The sequence below is a fragment of the Opisthocomus hoazin genome, chromosome 2, assembly GCF_030867145.1.
Source record: "Opisthocomus hoazin isolate bOpiHoa1 chromosome 2, bOpiHoa1.hap1, whole genome shotgun sequence".
Lineage (NCBI taxonomy): Eukaryota > Metazoa > Chordata > Aves > Opisthocomiformes > Opisthocomidae > Opisthocomus > Opisthocomus hoazin.
The window spans coordinates 65,841,925-65,858,363 of NC_134415.1; the positions used below are offsets into that span (position 1 = coordinate 65,841,925).

The window sequence follows — 16,439 nt, forward strand, 5'->3', positions numbered from 1 at the left end:
GACTTTTTCTGTTCTTGTGTTTGTAGGTTCTTTAAAAACATGTTAACATTTGGTAGAGGTTCTAACACTTACTAGCCCTTCAATGTGCTCAAGCCTTCAGCTGAGCCTCATCTGTTATCTCTTTGTGGTCAGAGTATTTTTTTCGGATGCAAAGTTTGGAGTTGAGATAATATTTAGTATTTGGTGTTCTTGGCACTGGGGAGCCTTTTTCACTGGGACTGATACAGATGCCGTGAGCCTGAATGTATTGAGGTTATTTTTAAATAAATGGCTCTTTGTTTGCTTGTCATCTTTTATTCTTGCCTAATCCTGAGTTCCTCCCACATGCAACAAGCTGAGAGTGGGTTTTTTCAGTTGTTGGGGGTTGGAATCATGTGACAACATAGGAATCTGTTGTCTTGGGCCAAGAGAGAGTGGATTTTTTGAATCTTAAGCTTTGATCTTTTTTTTTTTTCTTCAGCAGAAAGCCTTTCTGTATTGTTCCAGTTGTCTTCAGATCATTGATATGGTCATTCAGATTTTGCCATGTAGTTTGCTGTGTTAATTCCTACACACTCCCCTTTTGTGTTTGTCATCTACATTTCCCTCCCTCTCATTCCTTTTCTAACACCTGTATGAACTTTCTCTGTGTTGTCAGCTTCTGCTGTTTTATCTCAGTAAGTACTCTCTGCTTTTTTTTTTTCTTCTCCCCCCCCTGCTCCCATCAGCCTTGGATTACAGAAGCAAGAGGTTCTTTTCCCTGCACATCCTTGAAGCGTAGCGCAGTCAACAAGGTGGGGGTTTCACTCGGAGGCTCGCAGTCCAGAGTACTGTGGGATCAGTTGTGTTTTCCCCTCTTCCTTGTCTGGATGGTTCTGCTTGGTGTATTCTTGCACTTGCTTTTATGAGAACGACCTGAGCCAGTTAGCTACAAGACTTGGCAGGAATCGATTCACGCAGGTTTTTCTAAGCACCTTGGTGCATTGTGGGAGAGAGCGCAAGTTTTGCAGTACTTGTGTCTGACAGCAGAGCGAACACCACCAATCAGTTAAACATTTGGGGAGCTTTCCTTGTTGTTTCTGGTTTAAATTTATACAGGCACAGATTATATTTACTCTTGTGCCACACTGTCATCCTTTAGCTTCAGTAGTTCTTTCTTAGCTTATCTATCCAGAAATCGGCTATCTATGTTTTAAATAGATAAATTTATTTTTAATATTAATAATTTTAAATGTAAATCTATTTAAATAGATAAATTATATTAAATTACAAATAAATAAATAGATTTTAAAATAAAAAACTATCAATGTTTTTAAAAAGATGAGAGATTGATTTTGAATGATTAGCCAATTTGGTTTTGGTATTGAGCAGGTTCCCAGAGATCTAAATGGAGTCACATACAGAGTTTGTCAGTATGGGTATAAATGCTGAATTTGTATCTGTAATGAGGTGGGTTGGGGAGTGTGTGTGTTTGGTTTTCTGTATTGCGCCTCAAGGAGCTCTTCCACCTGTGATGATGTTGTATCTAGGGTTGCTGAACAAGTGGATGTTGCATCCATGTCTGTCTGGAGGATAAAATTTCCTTGCTCCCTGGAACAATACATGAATCAGTTTTGAACAGAAGTAGGGAGGTATCCTGCTGCATCCCTGCAGATACAGCGGTGTCTGGTGCTTTCTTTGTATAGGACCTAGTGATTGTGTAGATGGAAAGTGAGATCATCTAACTTACTCTGGAGGCAACTGATCCTGCGCACTCACCCCACCCCTCCAAGCCAACAGGGAGACTTACTCCGTTGTCTCACTGGGTATGAACCACGCTAGATCTGATACAGATGTGTAGGGGAGGGTCTGGACCACCCTTAACAGTAACAGCTAGCTGTTAGAAGAGTTTATATGAAATGAAATCGTGCTTTTTGCTTGTTAGTTTAGGTGTAGGAGTTCACTCTTAAATTCAAGAGAAGTTCAACTCAGTTTAACTATTCAGGGAGCAGTGGACTTAGTGCCCTCAGTCTGAGAGCAACATGGTACTGTTGTACTTGCTGGGTTTTGGTTAAATATTAGGTGCCCTAGTTATTTCCGTCTCTCTGCTATACAACATCCAGAAAGGAACACCCACCAGACTGCTGGGCATGCATTGCATCTGCTGGGAATGTGTGCTCAGAAATTCCACTTTGAGTAGGCTGCAGGATTGGCTCTAGTTTGTACATGAGTGATACAGGGTCTCTGCTTCCACTTCATAAAAGTGACACTACTTGAGGCAGGATTACTGTAAGGATCCTGAACCATGATGATTTATGCTAGATAAGAACTAGCACATGTCCGCCACATGTCTCTGTTTTACTGCCCTTGTGCATACTGTACATCAACTGGAGCTTCTGCAAATACTGTGCTTTTCCTCTAAGATGTGGCATATTTGATTCACCTCTGTGGTCGTTACTCACTTTCCCTTCCCCGTATCCAAGCCTTAGGCACTTTTATAAAAGTTCCTTCTCTGGCTAGCCTCTCCTAACAGACTGGCTCGGCTGGATGGGTTTCCTGGGAGGGCCATCATTCCCCTGCGTTTAGGTGGTCTCGCTCCAGTGGCTCCCATCCATCGTTTCCGGCCTTGGAGACGTGTGAGAAGCTCTTGGCAGGAAATGTCTGATTCCAGTGGTGCTGACAGGTTGGTGACACTGTGGTTTGCACAGTTGAACCAGAAATACCAAGCTGTACTGACGTGGTGCTGGGATTTCCAAAGCAGGTTTCCTACCTCATGCAGGCAGTCGCTAGGTAAAGAGGAAGATATCCGTGCCATGCATAGAGAACCGCGAAGAAGTTGATGAGGGGGATGTTTGATTGTTTCTGAAAGCGTACCCATAGTAAATGTCATCATGGCTTGTTGAAACCCTTGTTATAATGCTGAATGGAGAGCTGCTGCTGCAGTATGAAAAAAGTTTAGTGTTCAGACTTGCACTGGAATAAATTTTGTTGCAAGCCCTTTTCTTCCTGTATCTCTGCCAGGAGAATATCCTGTTGTGACTTTTAACCCCCAAGTGGAAAAGAACCCTAAATATTGGTCTGTCTCAGAAGTTGCTGTTATCCGCTTTCCTTTTGCCCTGATAGATTGTGGGACAATGAATGTAAGGTAATGGCCACGTGTTTAGTACCAATTAATCAGAAGACAATAGCAAACATACACATTCATTAGTTTTATAGCTGCTCTGTTTGTATTCATTATTTTTCCTGGCAGCACACTAGTAAGCAGGTAGTATCAAAAAGTAGAGTGTACATGTATGATATCTCAGAGCACTTGTTTAAACATTCTTCTTTGCCCTGTTACATTTTAAACAATGAATAGGAGGTGAACTTTGACCACTGCGTTTTATTTGTCGCTTTGCTGGTGACTAAAGGCATCGGTAATAGCCAAAAGCAAAGGGCTTTATATCCACTAATGGACATCTACCCTGCTTGACCATATTATTGTCTATAATCTGAAGTTTTTACCATTTCTAATCTTAAGTTTTTACTGTTTTTTGAGAAAGGTTAGTTAGTAGAGATTTTATATGTGAAGTTCTCAGTCTTTGCACAGATAGCTTAAAAAGAGCTAAGTGGATTTACACTGCAGGTGAAAATTCTTGGTAACACAGCTGTAAAATGCCAGGCTTCAGAGATGTGTCCTTTTCCACTGCAGCTCCGGCAAGAAGGGTCGACTGCCTCCAGTTCCATCACATGAATCTGTTTCCCAGGATAAGAAACTGATTCCCAGTGTAGTGGTATTTTGTTCCCTTGAAGGGGTTGATGGTGTGTTTCAAGCTGTTTTTGGTATAGGAGTTAATTAGCGTAATAACATAGAGTGTGCCTGCTCTGTGATTGATGTCATGTCTGCAGCTCAGTGTGTGCTTATCTAAGCTAGTTGGTAGGTGGGCGGCTTGGTTGCTGTCAGCAGGCAGGTAGAGCTTGGGGTGGTTTGGGAAATGGACACCGTGAACTTACTGAGCCCCTGCTGCTGCATTTCCACTGCTTCTGCTACCTAGGCCAGAGCTCAGCTCTAGTCTTGTGCTTATGTTACGCTTCAGTCACTTCTGTGCAGGCAGGCCAGTTTAAGGAGATGGGAGAGAAGGTTATGGCTAGACTTGCTTTGTTGTTCGTAAGCTAGCAAGGCACAATAGTTTACTGTAAGACTTATTATAAGACTTTTTAGCCTTAATGTCAGAGATGACTAGCAAAGTTGAAGACCGTACTATCCCTGAGTGTTTTTTAAATAGCATCAGCGATCTGTAACCAGGTCCACTTTCATGAAGGAGAGAAAACAAAATTTAATCTTATGCCCAAAACCAAAGTAAGGAATAAAATTTATTCTTTCCTGCAACCTGTGGGGTTGCAAGAATTGCAGCTATCCCACTTCCCTGTCTCTTGCTCCTGTTTTGCACAGTGTGCTTCCACACCCACCCTGCTCGTTAGTCTGTTGGAGCCCGAACAGACTTTCTTTGCTGCAACGTAGGTGACGTGCAAGAGTATTTGCAGTGAGTTGTCAGTCCATGGTTTTCAGAGTGCTGCACCCTGAGGGCTTAGGTGTTGAGAGGGCTCTACCCTGGTTCCTGTGCTTGGTCAGTTATTGTTTTACTTGCCTTGAAACTGAAACTGCAAATCCTTTGATAATGGGGTTCTATTCCAGTGTAAGTGTAGAGATAATTCTGCCACCTTTTAAGGAAATACTGTTTTGCCACTTGTGAAATTGTGTTTTCCAGTGAATGGAAAATATATCTTTATTTGCAGCAGGCTGTTAGATTAATTTCATCTGAGGGAAATGAGGGTCAGAGCCTGATGGATGGGTTTCTGACAGTTTATGTATTGATGACCAAACAGTTTTTTTGGGTTTAGCTAAATTCTGGCTCTTATACTTGCTTGAGTTTGGATTTGTCTTGAAAACCATCAGTCTTGCTTAGCTTTGTTAAACTTCTAATCATACTTTATGTAACTGAATATAGTATTTAGCTGCTTTATGGTGCACTTGATAATACATTTCAGGTGCTTTATAGGAATCATTACCACTACTCTTTTCTTTTATGAGCTTCCATTTTCTGCTTTGTATTTAACTTCTGAAGTTCTGACCAGTGCTCCATACGCTGATCCCTGCTTTGGTCAGAGGAGCTTCTCTCCTGATGTGAAAGAAGATAGTCAGAAATGGGTCTGCCAGAAGAGCTGGTTTAGGGTATAGGGGTTTTTTAGATAGACATCTGGTCCCGAAAATGCACGTACTTTTTGTGGCTTGTTGGAACTGCAGGTAAGGACTGGGCTGTTCCCCTTGGAAACTGTGATACCGGCCCTGAGGGCCAGCCCGGGCTTTAGAAATCTGATCTCTGTGTCATGAAGGACAGCTTCATCTTAAAATATATACCTGCTGGAGCAAGATGAAAAATTTCACAGAAGTTGGACCTATCCTAAAGAGAGTACTGCCTTTATCAAATGAGATTATACAGTAGATGTGGATTTCACAGAAGTCTTAAAATGTAAAGAGATCCCCGCTAGTTACGTAAGAAATAGAAGTACCACGACAGAGTTTATACCAGTATCGTAGTGTAATTTTTATTACTAATGTTTCCTTATTCATGTGATCCTTCCCTCCTCTGTTTAAGTAACTCAAGGCTTTTGTTTTTTTGTATTGCTATTATAGGGATAGGACAGGACACAAGAACATTTCTTACAGTGTGGCCCTGAGTCAGATCTGTTCCAACAATTATGTTAAATGGATTTAGCCAGCTGATTTTGCCGGTAATACAAACACACAACACAAAACCATATCATATATATATATATATATATATGTATATTTTAAAGGGTTATTCTTTCCTCCTTCGTGATCTTGGGAACTTGCCATTTTAACATAGGATTTCTGAAGTATTTTTTGTATTAGGAGTTTGATCAGGCTCTGTCACTTTATTTTTCTTTTTTAAGTAATATTTCTTTTTTAATCTTAGTTTTGCAACTAGAGAGAGCACATTATCTTGCAAGATTTGAGAATTAAGTCATGGCAAGTTGCACAAATTTTCCTCCTGCTTAATGTAACAGAAATGTACTATAGACATACAGTTGCTCAAGATTAGATTTTTATATGAGTAAGAGTGGTTAAAAATAGAGCTTGTATTATGGCAACTTCCTAAAGAAAATAAACAAATAAGCCCTAATCTCACCCAAACAAAACATAGTAGCAACATTGTCATTCTTGTTTGGCTTTTGTGATGTGTCAGTTTCCTAAAATTAATGAAAGTCAGCATAGGTATGGTCTTAGTGATGTACTGCCTTTTTTACTTCAGTAAAATGTATTGGATGGAATCCGTACTGCAGATATCTATGTGAAATTTGACAGAGGGAGGTTCTGAGAACACAAATTTTGAAACTTTTAGAGAACATAATTTAATACTTGAATTTTGAGGGGGGTGAAAAAATCCCTTTTTTACACCATGTTACTCTTCTCTCTTTTAATCTTGTTTCTTGAGGAGCCTAAACTTGTACAGGCAAATGTCTGTTCATCCCCCTGTGTATATCTATGCTTTCTTCAGCTCTTTAATAATTTCTAAGCCTGTAGGCCAGTTATAGTAAAGTATGAGTGAAGAGTAGATGTCTCATAGATGTTAGTTTTCAATGAGTTGCAGAGACACGCTTGCTTGAGAGCATGGCCACAAGGCTTATTTTTTATTGAATATCTTCATTAGAATTTTGATGATCTGAGGAAACAAGCAAGGAGAAAAGTTGTGGTTAGAGGTAGAATCTCTTACTAGATCCATTAGAGCAGAGAAACTTGAGGGTATGTAAGCTTTTTGCCTACAGAGCTTGTCTTGCTGTCTTCCTTTCCTGTCATAAAAGCATCCACAGGAAGGGGACAGCAGGGAGAGATGCTGGAAACCAGGCTGCTCATTTTGTTCTGCTCTGAACAGAAGTCCATTTCTCTGAATTTTTTTTTTTGATTCTGAAAGAAAGGAAGAAAAAGAATTTGGTGAAGAGACAGAGGGGTGTTTGTAGGAGAGGTGGAGACGAGTCCATTTTCTTGTTTTGCTCTCTTGATCCCACAAGACTTTTGCAGTGAAAATATGCTGCCTGCTATAATAGAAGCCTTAACTATTTCTGACGCTTGATAATTGTCTGTTGTTTTAATTTTGCATTGGTAAAAGTGAATCTGGGCAAGTGAAACACACGTTTTAAGAGAAGTCGTGGACTACATTCCTTGTTCTGTAAGCATTTGAGCATGAGCTTAATTTTATTAATGCAGGTAAATTTTATTATGAACAGAATTCTCAGCACAATAAAGTTCTTACTTATATGGGGGCTTCTATGGCTTTACATATTCATTCCCTCTTTCCTCCTATTCTGCTGTACCTTGTCCTTTTCTCTCTAATCTTTCAATATGAGTCAAAATAGATCTGAATGGTAATTTATATTGGAACTTTACCTTTGCCTTTCTTTTAATTTACAGCTGTTTTATTCTGAAGTTCTAGTACAGAATTTGTACATCACCACAGAACATACTGTATATCTATTGTATGAATTTTTATTGCAACTTGCACAGAGGATTGAAATACCCATCAAATGTAACTTTTTCATTTTTTTTTCCATAAGGCGATCAATCATCATGTGTAGATTAACCAAACAGATCTTATTCTTCAAGAGACCAAATTAACTTTTTTGCCTTTCCTTGATTCGTGATGTGTTACCCCTTTTTACTTGAGGAAATGAAGGTCTCATTTAAAGAAAAAAAGGGGAGGAAGGGAAAAAAGAAAAGAGAAAAAACTAAGCCACATCCTGCTGACTTTATTCAAAATTCAAACATAACAGCTAAAATGGGGAAATCCCTCTAGATCTCTTATTTCCTACTTAAAGTTGGGTGTCGTATCAAAGCAAACGGTGTGAAAAGACATGGCCTAGAAGTATTTGGCTGCCAGCAATGTATGGCATTGACAATTTTTCATTTCTTTCTGCAGATATTGCTGTGGTAGAGATGAGTGATGCCTTCCGTCAGCCTTCCCTGTTCTACCACCTGGGAGTCAGGGAGAGCTTCAGCATGGCGAACAACATCATCCTCTACTGTGATACAAACGCGGAGTCTCTGCAGTCCCTGAAGGTAGCTGTGAATGGAAAAACGGGGTGGGCTGGGAGGAAGTCACAGAGACAGTTGGTCCAACTCTTCAGATGGGTTCTCTGTTTCCTGTGGAAAACAAAATGCTACTTGTGGTTCACAAAAGAATAGCAAAAGTATGCTGAGGCCGGGAAAACATGCCACAGTGAAATGCTGAAAAACTCCGTTTAGTTTTCCCAAGAGAAAGACTTAGAAGACACTGTCATGGTCTGTTAAATACCTAGGTGTTAAATGGCTCGTGATGGGAACAAGTATGACAAATTGCGGATGAGAAATTAATGGTATTGTTACTGGTTAAAATACACTGTTTTGTCATTCGAGAGAATTACTGGTGTCTAGGGTGAACTGTTACAGTAATAATGATCGGGTGAGAATGGTAGCGCGTAGAGGGCAGCAAAATCATCCTTAAGTTTTAGCTTCTATGTAAAGTAGAGGTTTTCTGCCAAACCCGGTGGGGCCCCGGGTGGCCTTGCTGAGCTACAGGTGTTTGCATGGGGTCCCTGCAGGATTGCTGTGCGGGAGATCACCAGCAGTGTCGCAGAGTTGGCAGAAACAACACTCACGCCTGGTCCTCAGGGCCGCAGTTCACAGTACAGTAGGTTGGCTTAAGGCAAGATGATGGTTGAAGATAATCTCTGGGGCTGTGAATTGTGTCAGCCAAGGAGTTGATACTTCCTTCCTACTGCAACTCTCTAGTAAAGGTTTAGGAACTTCCACAGGGATGAGGTGGGCAGACTTGGATGGCAGTCTTTTCAATTACTTCCCCTCCCTCAGATTCGTTGGCTCTGATCAGGAGGTGGTTTATGCTATTGCGCTGCCACTCTAGGCACCGCTGAAAAGAAGCATTTCAGTAAGCGGCTTGGTGAGTCAGACTGCAATCTGGGCACTGCCGCCTCTCATGAAGGGTTTGCTTCCACTGCTTCTGGCTAGTACAGGCTCTTTGGTTTTGATTCTGTCCCCTTGTTTGCAGCTTGGCCTCTGTTGGGATGGATGTACCTTGAGTAACTTAGTTTTTTCCCCCTGCTCTTCCCTTGGGATTTTCTCAGCCAACTGAACTGGTTGCAATCCAATTATTTCCTTTCTTTTTGCTACACAAAGAGTATACAGATAAAAGCCCTAAAAATAAAACTGCTAATGACAGAAGACCTATCTGTGGCTTGAATTCAGCTATGCAAGCACAATGATCTACAGTATAAGCAGAGCAGGATTTTATTGTACTGGATCAGGAGCCAAATACCCAACTCCCACTGAAAGTCATTTGGAGTGAGGCACCAGGCTTCCTTGGGCATGTGGGATAACTTTTACTGGTTTAGGAGCTGGACTTTGCAAACGGGTCCCATGCAAGGTTACCACTGACGTTGGTGGAAGCCCAGTTCTGCACTGGGAGACCTGGGTGTCCTAGTTGTCACTGGTACAGTGCCTGCTGAAAGACTCTCTTCAGTTTCCTCCAGCTTTCAGCTGAGCCCACATTGCTGCTTTTTATTGTTTGCAGGAAAGTTGCCAGAGAGCAAGACCTTTTCTGTGCCATTTAGTGGCTGCCTGAAAAAAGTAGTTGTGGGCATGCCTGGGCATCTGTCGAGGCCGTGTTTGTTACTGTGTTTGTTACAGCCAGCAGACAGAGTAGAAGCAATGCAGGAGCATGTGTGCAGAAGAATCTTGTACAGAAGGTGGTGAATTCAAGAAATGAAAATGGTTATGGAAATGCGGGAAATGCAAAACTGCTTTTTAATACAAAACATGATTTAGCTGGGGTACAAAGCAATGTAGGGTAACTTTTGCTGGTGGAATATTCCTCTATATGAACATCCGGGTCAGACTGGACAAGGCTTTGAGCAACCTGATTTAGTGAAAGATGTCGCTGCTCGTGTTGCGGGGTTCACCTAGATGATCTTTAGAGGTCCCTTCCACTGTAGACCACCCTGTGGTTTTATATACATATATGTTTGTATAAACATATTTGTACCACACTTTGAAAGCTAGTGACAGTTGTATGTGAAACTTGTCCCCTCAATATGGGGAAGAGCATTTTTATGGAAGCCTGACTTAATGCAGCGTGAAAAGTACAAGGTGCCTTGGTTTGCCACTGTGTTTGTTTTTGATGCTGTGGTGGAGGTGAAGCTGCTTAGTGGTCCCAGTGGCAGAGGTGTAGCGTAGCTGTCTGATAAGTCTGGCAGGGTTATCAGTTGCTGGGATCAGAACTTGCTGACAAACTTTCCTGAAAGCAAGGTCACTGTCTGCAAGTGGTTCGCACTTGGGTTGTACACCCAGTTTAGAGTGCAAGAACCGGCCCTTTCCATCCGTATGTGCTCGGGCTTCTTGTTCTCTGAAACTGTACATTTAAAATGTGGAGATAACATTCTTTGCATTAAACCTATTAGGGCAACATGAATTTGAACTAGTTTTGGAATATTTTAAAACCTCCTAGAAATACTGCTTTTACTATTCTTCACAGTTTCTTCTACTGGCAGCAAAGTGTTACTATATTTAACTTCTCAAATATGAGTGCATGTATATTAATAGTCAACCCTTGGACAGCATACTTCTAGAAAAATTTATATAGGGAGGGGTAGGTACATGTTTGCATATGTATATACAAGGCACATACCACATATACTCCTGTATATATAAATAGGATGTATGTATCTACTTTGTTCTGTAGTCGTTTTGTCTCTCCTGAGACAATATTTGATTTATATTGGTTTGACAGGCATAGAAAACATCTACCAACCAGCCTTTCCCTGTCTTGTTTCTGTAAACATTAATATTAGCAAGTCGTATGGGTCAGATATCTTTCTTAGTAGCTGTTCAGTGCTATCAACATTATTTTTTTTCTTCTTTTTTATTCCAGGAAATTATTTGCCAGAAGAATAATGTAAGTATGATTTCTGGGTGCCAGTTGAATTCTAGGCATTCCAAACTTCTGTTCCATTTAATGTTGTTTATCTTATGTTTTCCACTTGAATCGTTTAACACTCTTACTGTATTTTACAGAGTTAGATGCAGAATTCTGGAAATCCTAGCAGCAAAACTATGTATATCACTTTGTTGCTAGGTACCAGGCTCACTTCTTACCTTGCCTCTGTCTATCAGTGGTATTTTCCTTGCTGCCTTTACTTCTCTGTCATGTTTTTTCACATAACGTTTACATCTGTCATTTTGTTTTTTCCATTGCCTTTTTCTGTACGGTGTTCTTTAGTGTTTTTAAAAATACTTTATTGAAGGGGAGAGTTGTTTGGAAACTTATGCTCATTTTAGAAACCCATGGCTACAGCTATGAAAATATATATATTTATAAAGAGAGAGTGTGTGTGTATGTATTTCCGGAAGTTGTGTCCTGGAACCTGTTACTCCTAGAGCAGTGCAGATTCCGGTAGTCTGTCTGGGACTGCCAGTCATTAATCTGTAGGTTTCTGCACCCTGGCATCCCTCTGGTTTCTGAGGTTGGCCTTGCAAATCCTCCCCTTCCCTTCTTCACTCCCAGGTCCAAAGGAAGCCGACGTGTGACTGCTAGAGTACTGCTTTCTCAGCGTGGTTTGCTCTGGAGCAGCAGGGCCAGTCATGTCAGAATACGTATCTGGCACGTTGAGTGGTTCTTGGCTTCACTGCAGGACTTACCGGTAGCCATATATGCTAAGATAGCATTTTATAGCAGTTAGTCAGTGGTGCGTAGATACCCTGAGGTGCCATGTGTGTGCTGTACATTTCTGTGTATTTGAAGAAACTTTTCTAAGGGGCGTATGGAGTATGTAACTTTAGAAATCTGTGCAGTTTTATTTCCCACAGTGTTAAAACTGCCATAAAAGCTGCAGTATTCCTGGTTTTACTTTTTTTATTTCACAGTGCAATTTGTGGATTAAGCACTGACTTTTGCCAGTATGAAACATGATTTTTTGAAAAAGGTGCAGTTATCTAGTATAGCTGATAAAAGTTTCTAAAGATGGCTTCGACACCAGTGCAAGCTTTGGCCCTAATGCTGCATTTTGAATTATATGTATATTTAAAAAAAAGGCAGCAGAGGGCTCCATGTAGACTTTCTGTATCAGTCTTAATGAAAAAGTGCTCTTCAGAGACAGAATACTATGAATGACATGCTAGACCAAAAACCTCTTGCCTTTCTCTAATGAAAGTGGGGTAAATGATCAGTTAGACCCCTACATAAATTGAGAGAGAACAGTAAGGCCTTTCTTGTAAATGGATGTATTGCATTCTGTATTTTTGCTGTGGTGGCCCAGGATCTAGGGAAAATGATGTGTGACTAATGTAGTGTCTCTGGGAGGGTGGGGGGAAGAGCTCTCTTAGCAGGAAACCAGCGGGAGATGGCTGGTGCAGTAGAATAAAGGGGACATGTCATCTTGTCCTATTTTTAAATGACAGTCTCTGAAGCTCAAGGAGAGGTATGGTAACTTGGCCCTCATCTGTTTGAGAAAGGATTGTTCTGTTTTCCATTTAAACTTGGATAGGTGGCGGTGAAACTGTCATTTATCACTTTTAGAAATGTTTCAGTGCATGCCACAAAACAAATGTGTTCCTTGAGAGTCACAGATATTTTCGAGCACACCCACATAACATCTTTTCTGGCAGGAAGTATTTTCCCAGAGCTTAGAACAGGGAAGTCGGTGAAACTGGCTTTGTAACTCTGCAACTGATTATTCCCCCCACCCTACTTTTTCCTCCTTTTTTGGCATGATGTCAGCCAAATTACCTGGAAGTAGACTTTCACAATGTTGGTGTGTGCCCAACTTTATAATTCCTGCTTCATGAAAATCGTGTTTCTTTATAAATCGTTAAGACTCTTGGATTAATGGGTATGACAAAGGTGCTGTTCTTGAGAGGCTGTGACTGATGCCCACCCTTACTAAAAATAGTCATATGAATGATAATGTGAGGTTTCAAATATGAAAAAAGGAAATTTGTGCATGAGTAAACCAGGAGTTTAGTCCTGCTGTTCTAGAACATGTTTTTTAATAGCACGCAGACATCGGGCTGTAACAGGGATTAAAAAGGCTGCAAAACAAGTGCGTGCGTGTGTGTATCTATATATATATATCTAACTGAAATGCCTTCTGTTTGCTTTTCCTGAACCTTGTATCCCTAAAACTAGTGGAGAGAGAAAAAAAAAAAATCCATTACCAACTGCTTTGTTCTTTGTTCTGACTGGATTTTTTGTGCTTCCTAATAATAGTCAATACGATGTTGCACAGCTAGGATAAGCTGCCTGGAGCCTGCCAGGGCAGAGCAGTGCAAGATAACATAGGCTCATTTCCTGTTATATGTGGTTTTATAGCTATTTAGTTGGACCTTTTCCAAATGTTGCAGTAATATCAAAACCATACATTTTTACATGGAGTGCTACTTCAACAAGAGGCAGTTATTTTGATATAAAATAAAGCTTAAGTTTAGTTTTTCCTGTTATCTGATTTTTGAGGTCAACCAAGCAGCAGAGGGATTTTAGAAACTACCAGTAAAGAGTTTCAGTCACAAGGAGATGTTAGTATAAAGGTTACAGCACATGGCTGTACTTTGCTTGCTTTAGCTCACCATTTTTTATTTCATCATAGTTCTCTCTGGTTTGAATCTTATCAACTTCAGAGAAAAGCTGCAGGTCAGGTTCCAAATGGCCATTTATTCTTTTTTTTTTTTTTTTAATTTTACTACTTGCTGAATCTGAGGAAGTTTAATGTGCACGCATTACGCGTATGGTTTGCAGCCAATTGCGTTAAGTCACACTTCGACACAGCACTGGCCTTTCAGGTGCAGCTGCTGGCTCGGACCGGGCTGGGGTGACGGGCAGCCTTGGGAGCTGCCGGGCTGTGGGCCCACGGTGCAGCTGTGGGGCTGGTCCGATGGGCGATGGGGGGGCAGCTGCAGCCCCTCTGCGGGGCACCTGGCTCACGGGCGACAGCGGCTGAACAGTGGGATCAGAGACTGTGATTTCTACTGGTTTTCTATAGCCCTTCCTACCCGCCTCCTGTTCGAGGTGTAGCTTGGGAGGCCGTTTGGTGTAGTGCCCCTTCAACGGGAGAGTGAGTGACCTGGGGTGAGGCGTGCCAGAGGCGTCTGCGAGCGTGGAGTCTCCATGTAGGCACTGCTGCAACGCTGTAGATGCCGTAGGATGTCTTTAGCTATTGGTCTCTTTCACTGTGGAAATAAGGGGAAATGTTTTTAATACTCCTGACCCAGCTGACAAAATGATTTGGGAGCAGTTTGATTTTTGGTATCTAGGTATGTAAAAATGCTGTGTGGTAACCTTCAGTAAATATTTCATTGATCATAACGGTGGTATTTATTGTTCCTTATGGTACATCACTGTCTCTTGCTTGTTCTTTCACTTTTTGAATTCTTTGACTAAAATATTGGACACATACTTTCCTTGGAAAAAGTTAGAACTTTTTTCCTGTGTGAGTATGACCACATACAGTGTATACTAGTTTTTAACAAGCATTTAGGATGTGGCATGGTTGCAATAGAACGTTATTGCTGGGCATATAAAGAAAGAATATATTCCCGAAGAAAACGTGAAGTGTTTAAAAGAGTAGACTCAGTCTCTGTGCTTCAGCTCATTTGAGGTGTGAGGTTTGCTTGTGTTCCTTTTCAAATCAATAGCAAGGCTGTCATTTATGTGAGTGGGATTTCAAGTGAACCCATACCAAATCTGTATTCATTAAAGCATCGGCACATGTTAATTTACTGTGTGTTTGGGGGATGGCGGGAATAGATTTAATAACTTGGTTTAGGATTTTGCCATCTGCTACATGCAACACCATGTGCAGTCAGAAAGTTGCCTTTAAGATAACTCTCATCAGAAGAATTGAAATAAGAGCAGATATTTCTTGAAAGAACTACGAAAAAGCTGATTTTAATTAGAGGAGAGTCAGCAGGAAGAACGGTTCCTACCGTGAGAGATACTCGCTATTTTTATTACCTCAGCTAATTTTATTTATTAAAAAAAAAGTTACATTGGATGCTGACCTGAAGCTTAGGCAAGTAGATGAGATTCTGGGGGATTCTCCCATGCATGACTAAAGCATCATGGTTTTGTTTGGGGGGGATTTTTGTTTTCTTTGACACCTCTTGTATTTGAGGACAGCTTTCTTCTGCTTGTAGATATTTGACTATTAAAAAATTCCAGCAGAGCAGTGTTAATAACAGCCTGAGGGCATCAAGAGGACTGCGCACTGTTGGTTCTGTGGGATTTAGTAGATTTTTCTCACTCTTTTTGAAGTAAAATTCCAGATCTGAGAATCAATTGGGCAGAACTTAAAACGCTTATTTGCACAGCAGTATGTCGTCTTTATCTGTACAACTTTCAGAGAAAAATCATCTGTACTGTGTCAGGTGTATTTATGAGAGAAAGAACAGTGTCTACCTTGTTGCATGATGTTCTTTCTAAACAAGACATGGTCTCCAAATTGAATTTCCAAAAGGCTGCCCCTTTCACAACCAACAGCTCTGTACCAGAAAGGGATATTGAAAGAAGGGCTGATTTATGTTATTTTAGTGGTCATTAAAATATAACCATATGCTGTGCATTTTTATTATCTCTTAAATACAAATAGTTGCTATATCAAACGAGAAAGAAGTGCTTAGTGTTCCACTGACCGGTAGGTCTAACTAGAAGCACCGTGATCTTAAATTCTGTAACTGTAGAGCTATTAAGACTGTCTTATGTCTGTATTTAAAGTGGAATTACACATGCTCAGGAATTGTTTAATCTTGCACGGTAAGTAGAAAGGGACATTATAAAAGTATAAACCATTTAAAACATTTGCAAAAAGGAGTTGCAGATTTCATCACTTTGTGGTAAGTGTTTCTGGATGTGTAGCTGGCTCCAGCCGGTGCTTCTGTCTGCTGATTGGTCTGACTGATTTGGTGAAATGGGCTATGACCCAGGCAGCCTTTCAGAAGGTGGCCTGATGTTGCCAAATACCAAGTGTGTCAGCTCAAAGCCTTCAGAGATCCATATGTTTGTATCTCCTAGATATAACTAGTTCAGCTGAGCTGAGGGCTCAGGCCAAGTTTACCTTATCAAATGCCCTGAGTTCTTGTGCATTTGGCTGAACCATAGCAACTATCTGTGTGCACACTGGCGGCCTCTCCCAGCCCCTGATGTTTTCAGTAGTGCCTTTCAGTTTACAGCTCAGGTGACCTGCAATCACTTTGTAACTTTCATTAGTGTAATATGAGCTTTTGAACCTTAAATAATGAGGGATTTGTAAAGAAAGATGGTTGGAAAATGAAACTTCTAGCACCTGTTTTTGATCAGAGGGGTCTATTCCCACCCACTTTTGAAGACCCTTTATGTGACTCACATTTTTTAAAGGGTGTTGATGTAGCTGAGAATATGGCAATT

General features: G+C 40.8%; 1 protein-coding gene across 2 annotated transcripts in view; it reads left to right on the forward strand.

The window, feature by feature from the left end:
* MAP3K5 (mitogen-activated protein kinase kinase kinase 5) overlaps positions 1–16,439 on the forward strand; it is a 107,172-nt gene that overhangs the window by 22,392 nt on the left and 68,341 nt on the right. For both annotated transcript variants that reach the window (XM_075413961.1, XM_075413962.1), the window contains exons 2-3: positions 7,935–8,074; positions 10,938–10,961. In XM_075413961.1, the coding sequence (XP_075270076.1) occupies positions 7,935–8,074; positions 10,938–10,961 (164 nt within the window). The remainder of the gene's footprint in view (positions 1–7,934; positions 8,075–10,937; positions 10,962–16,439) is intronic.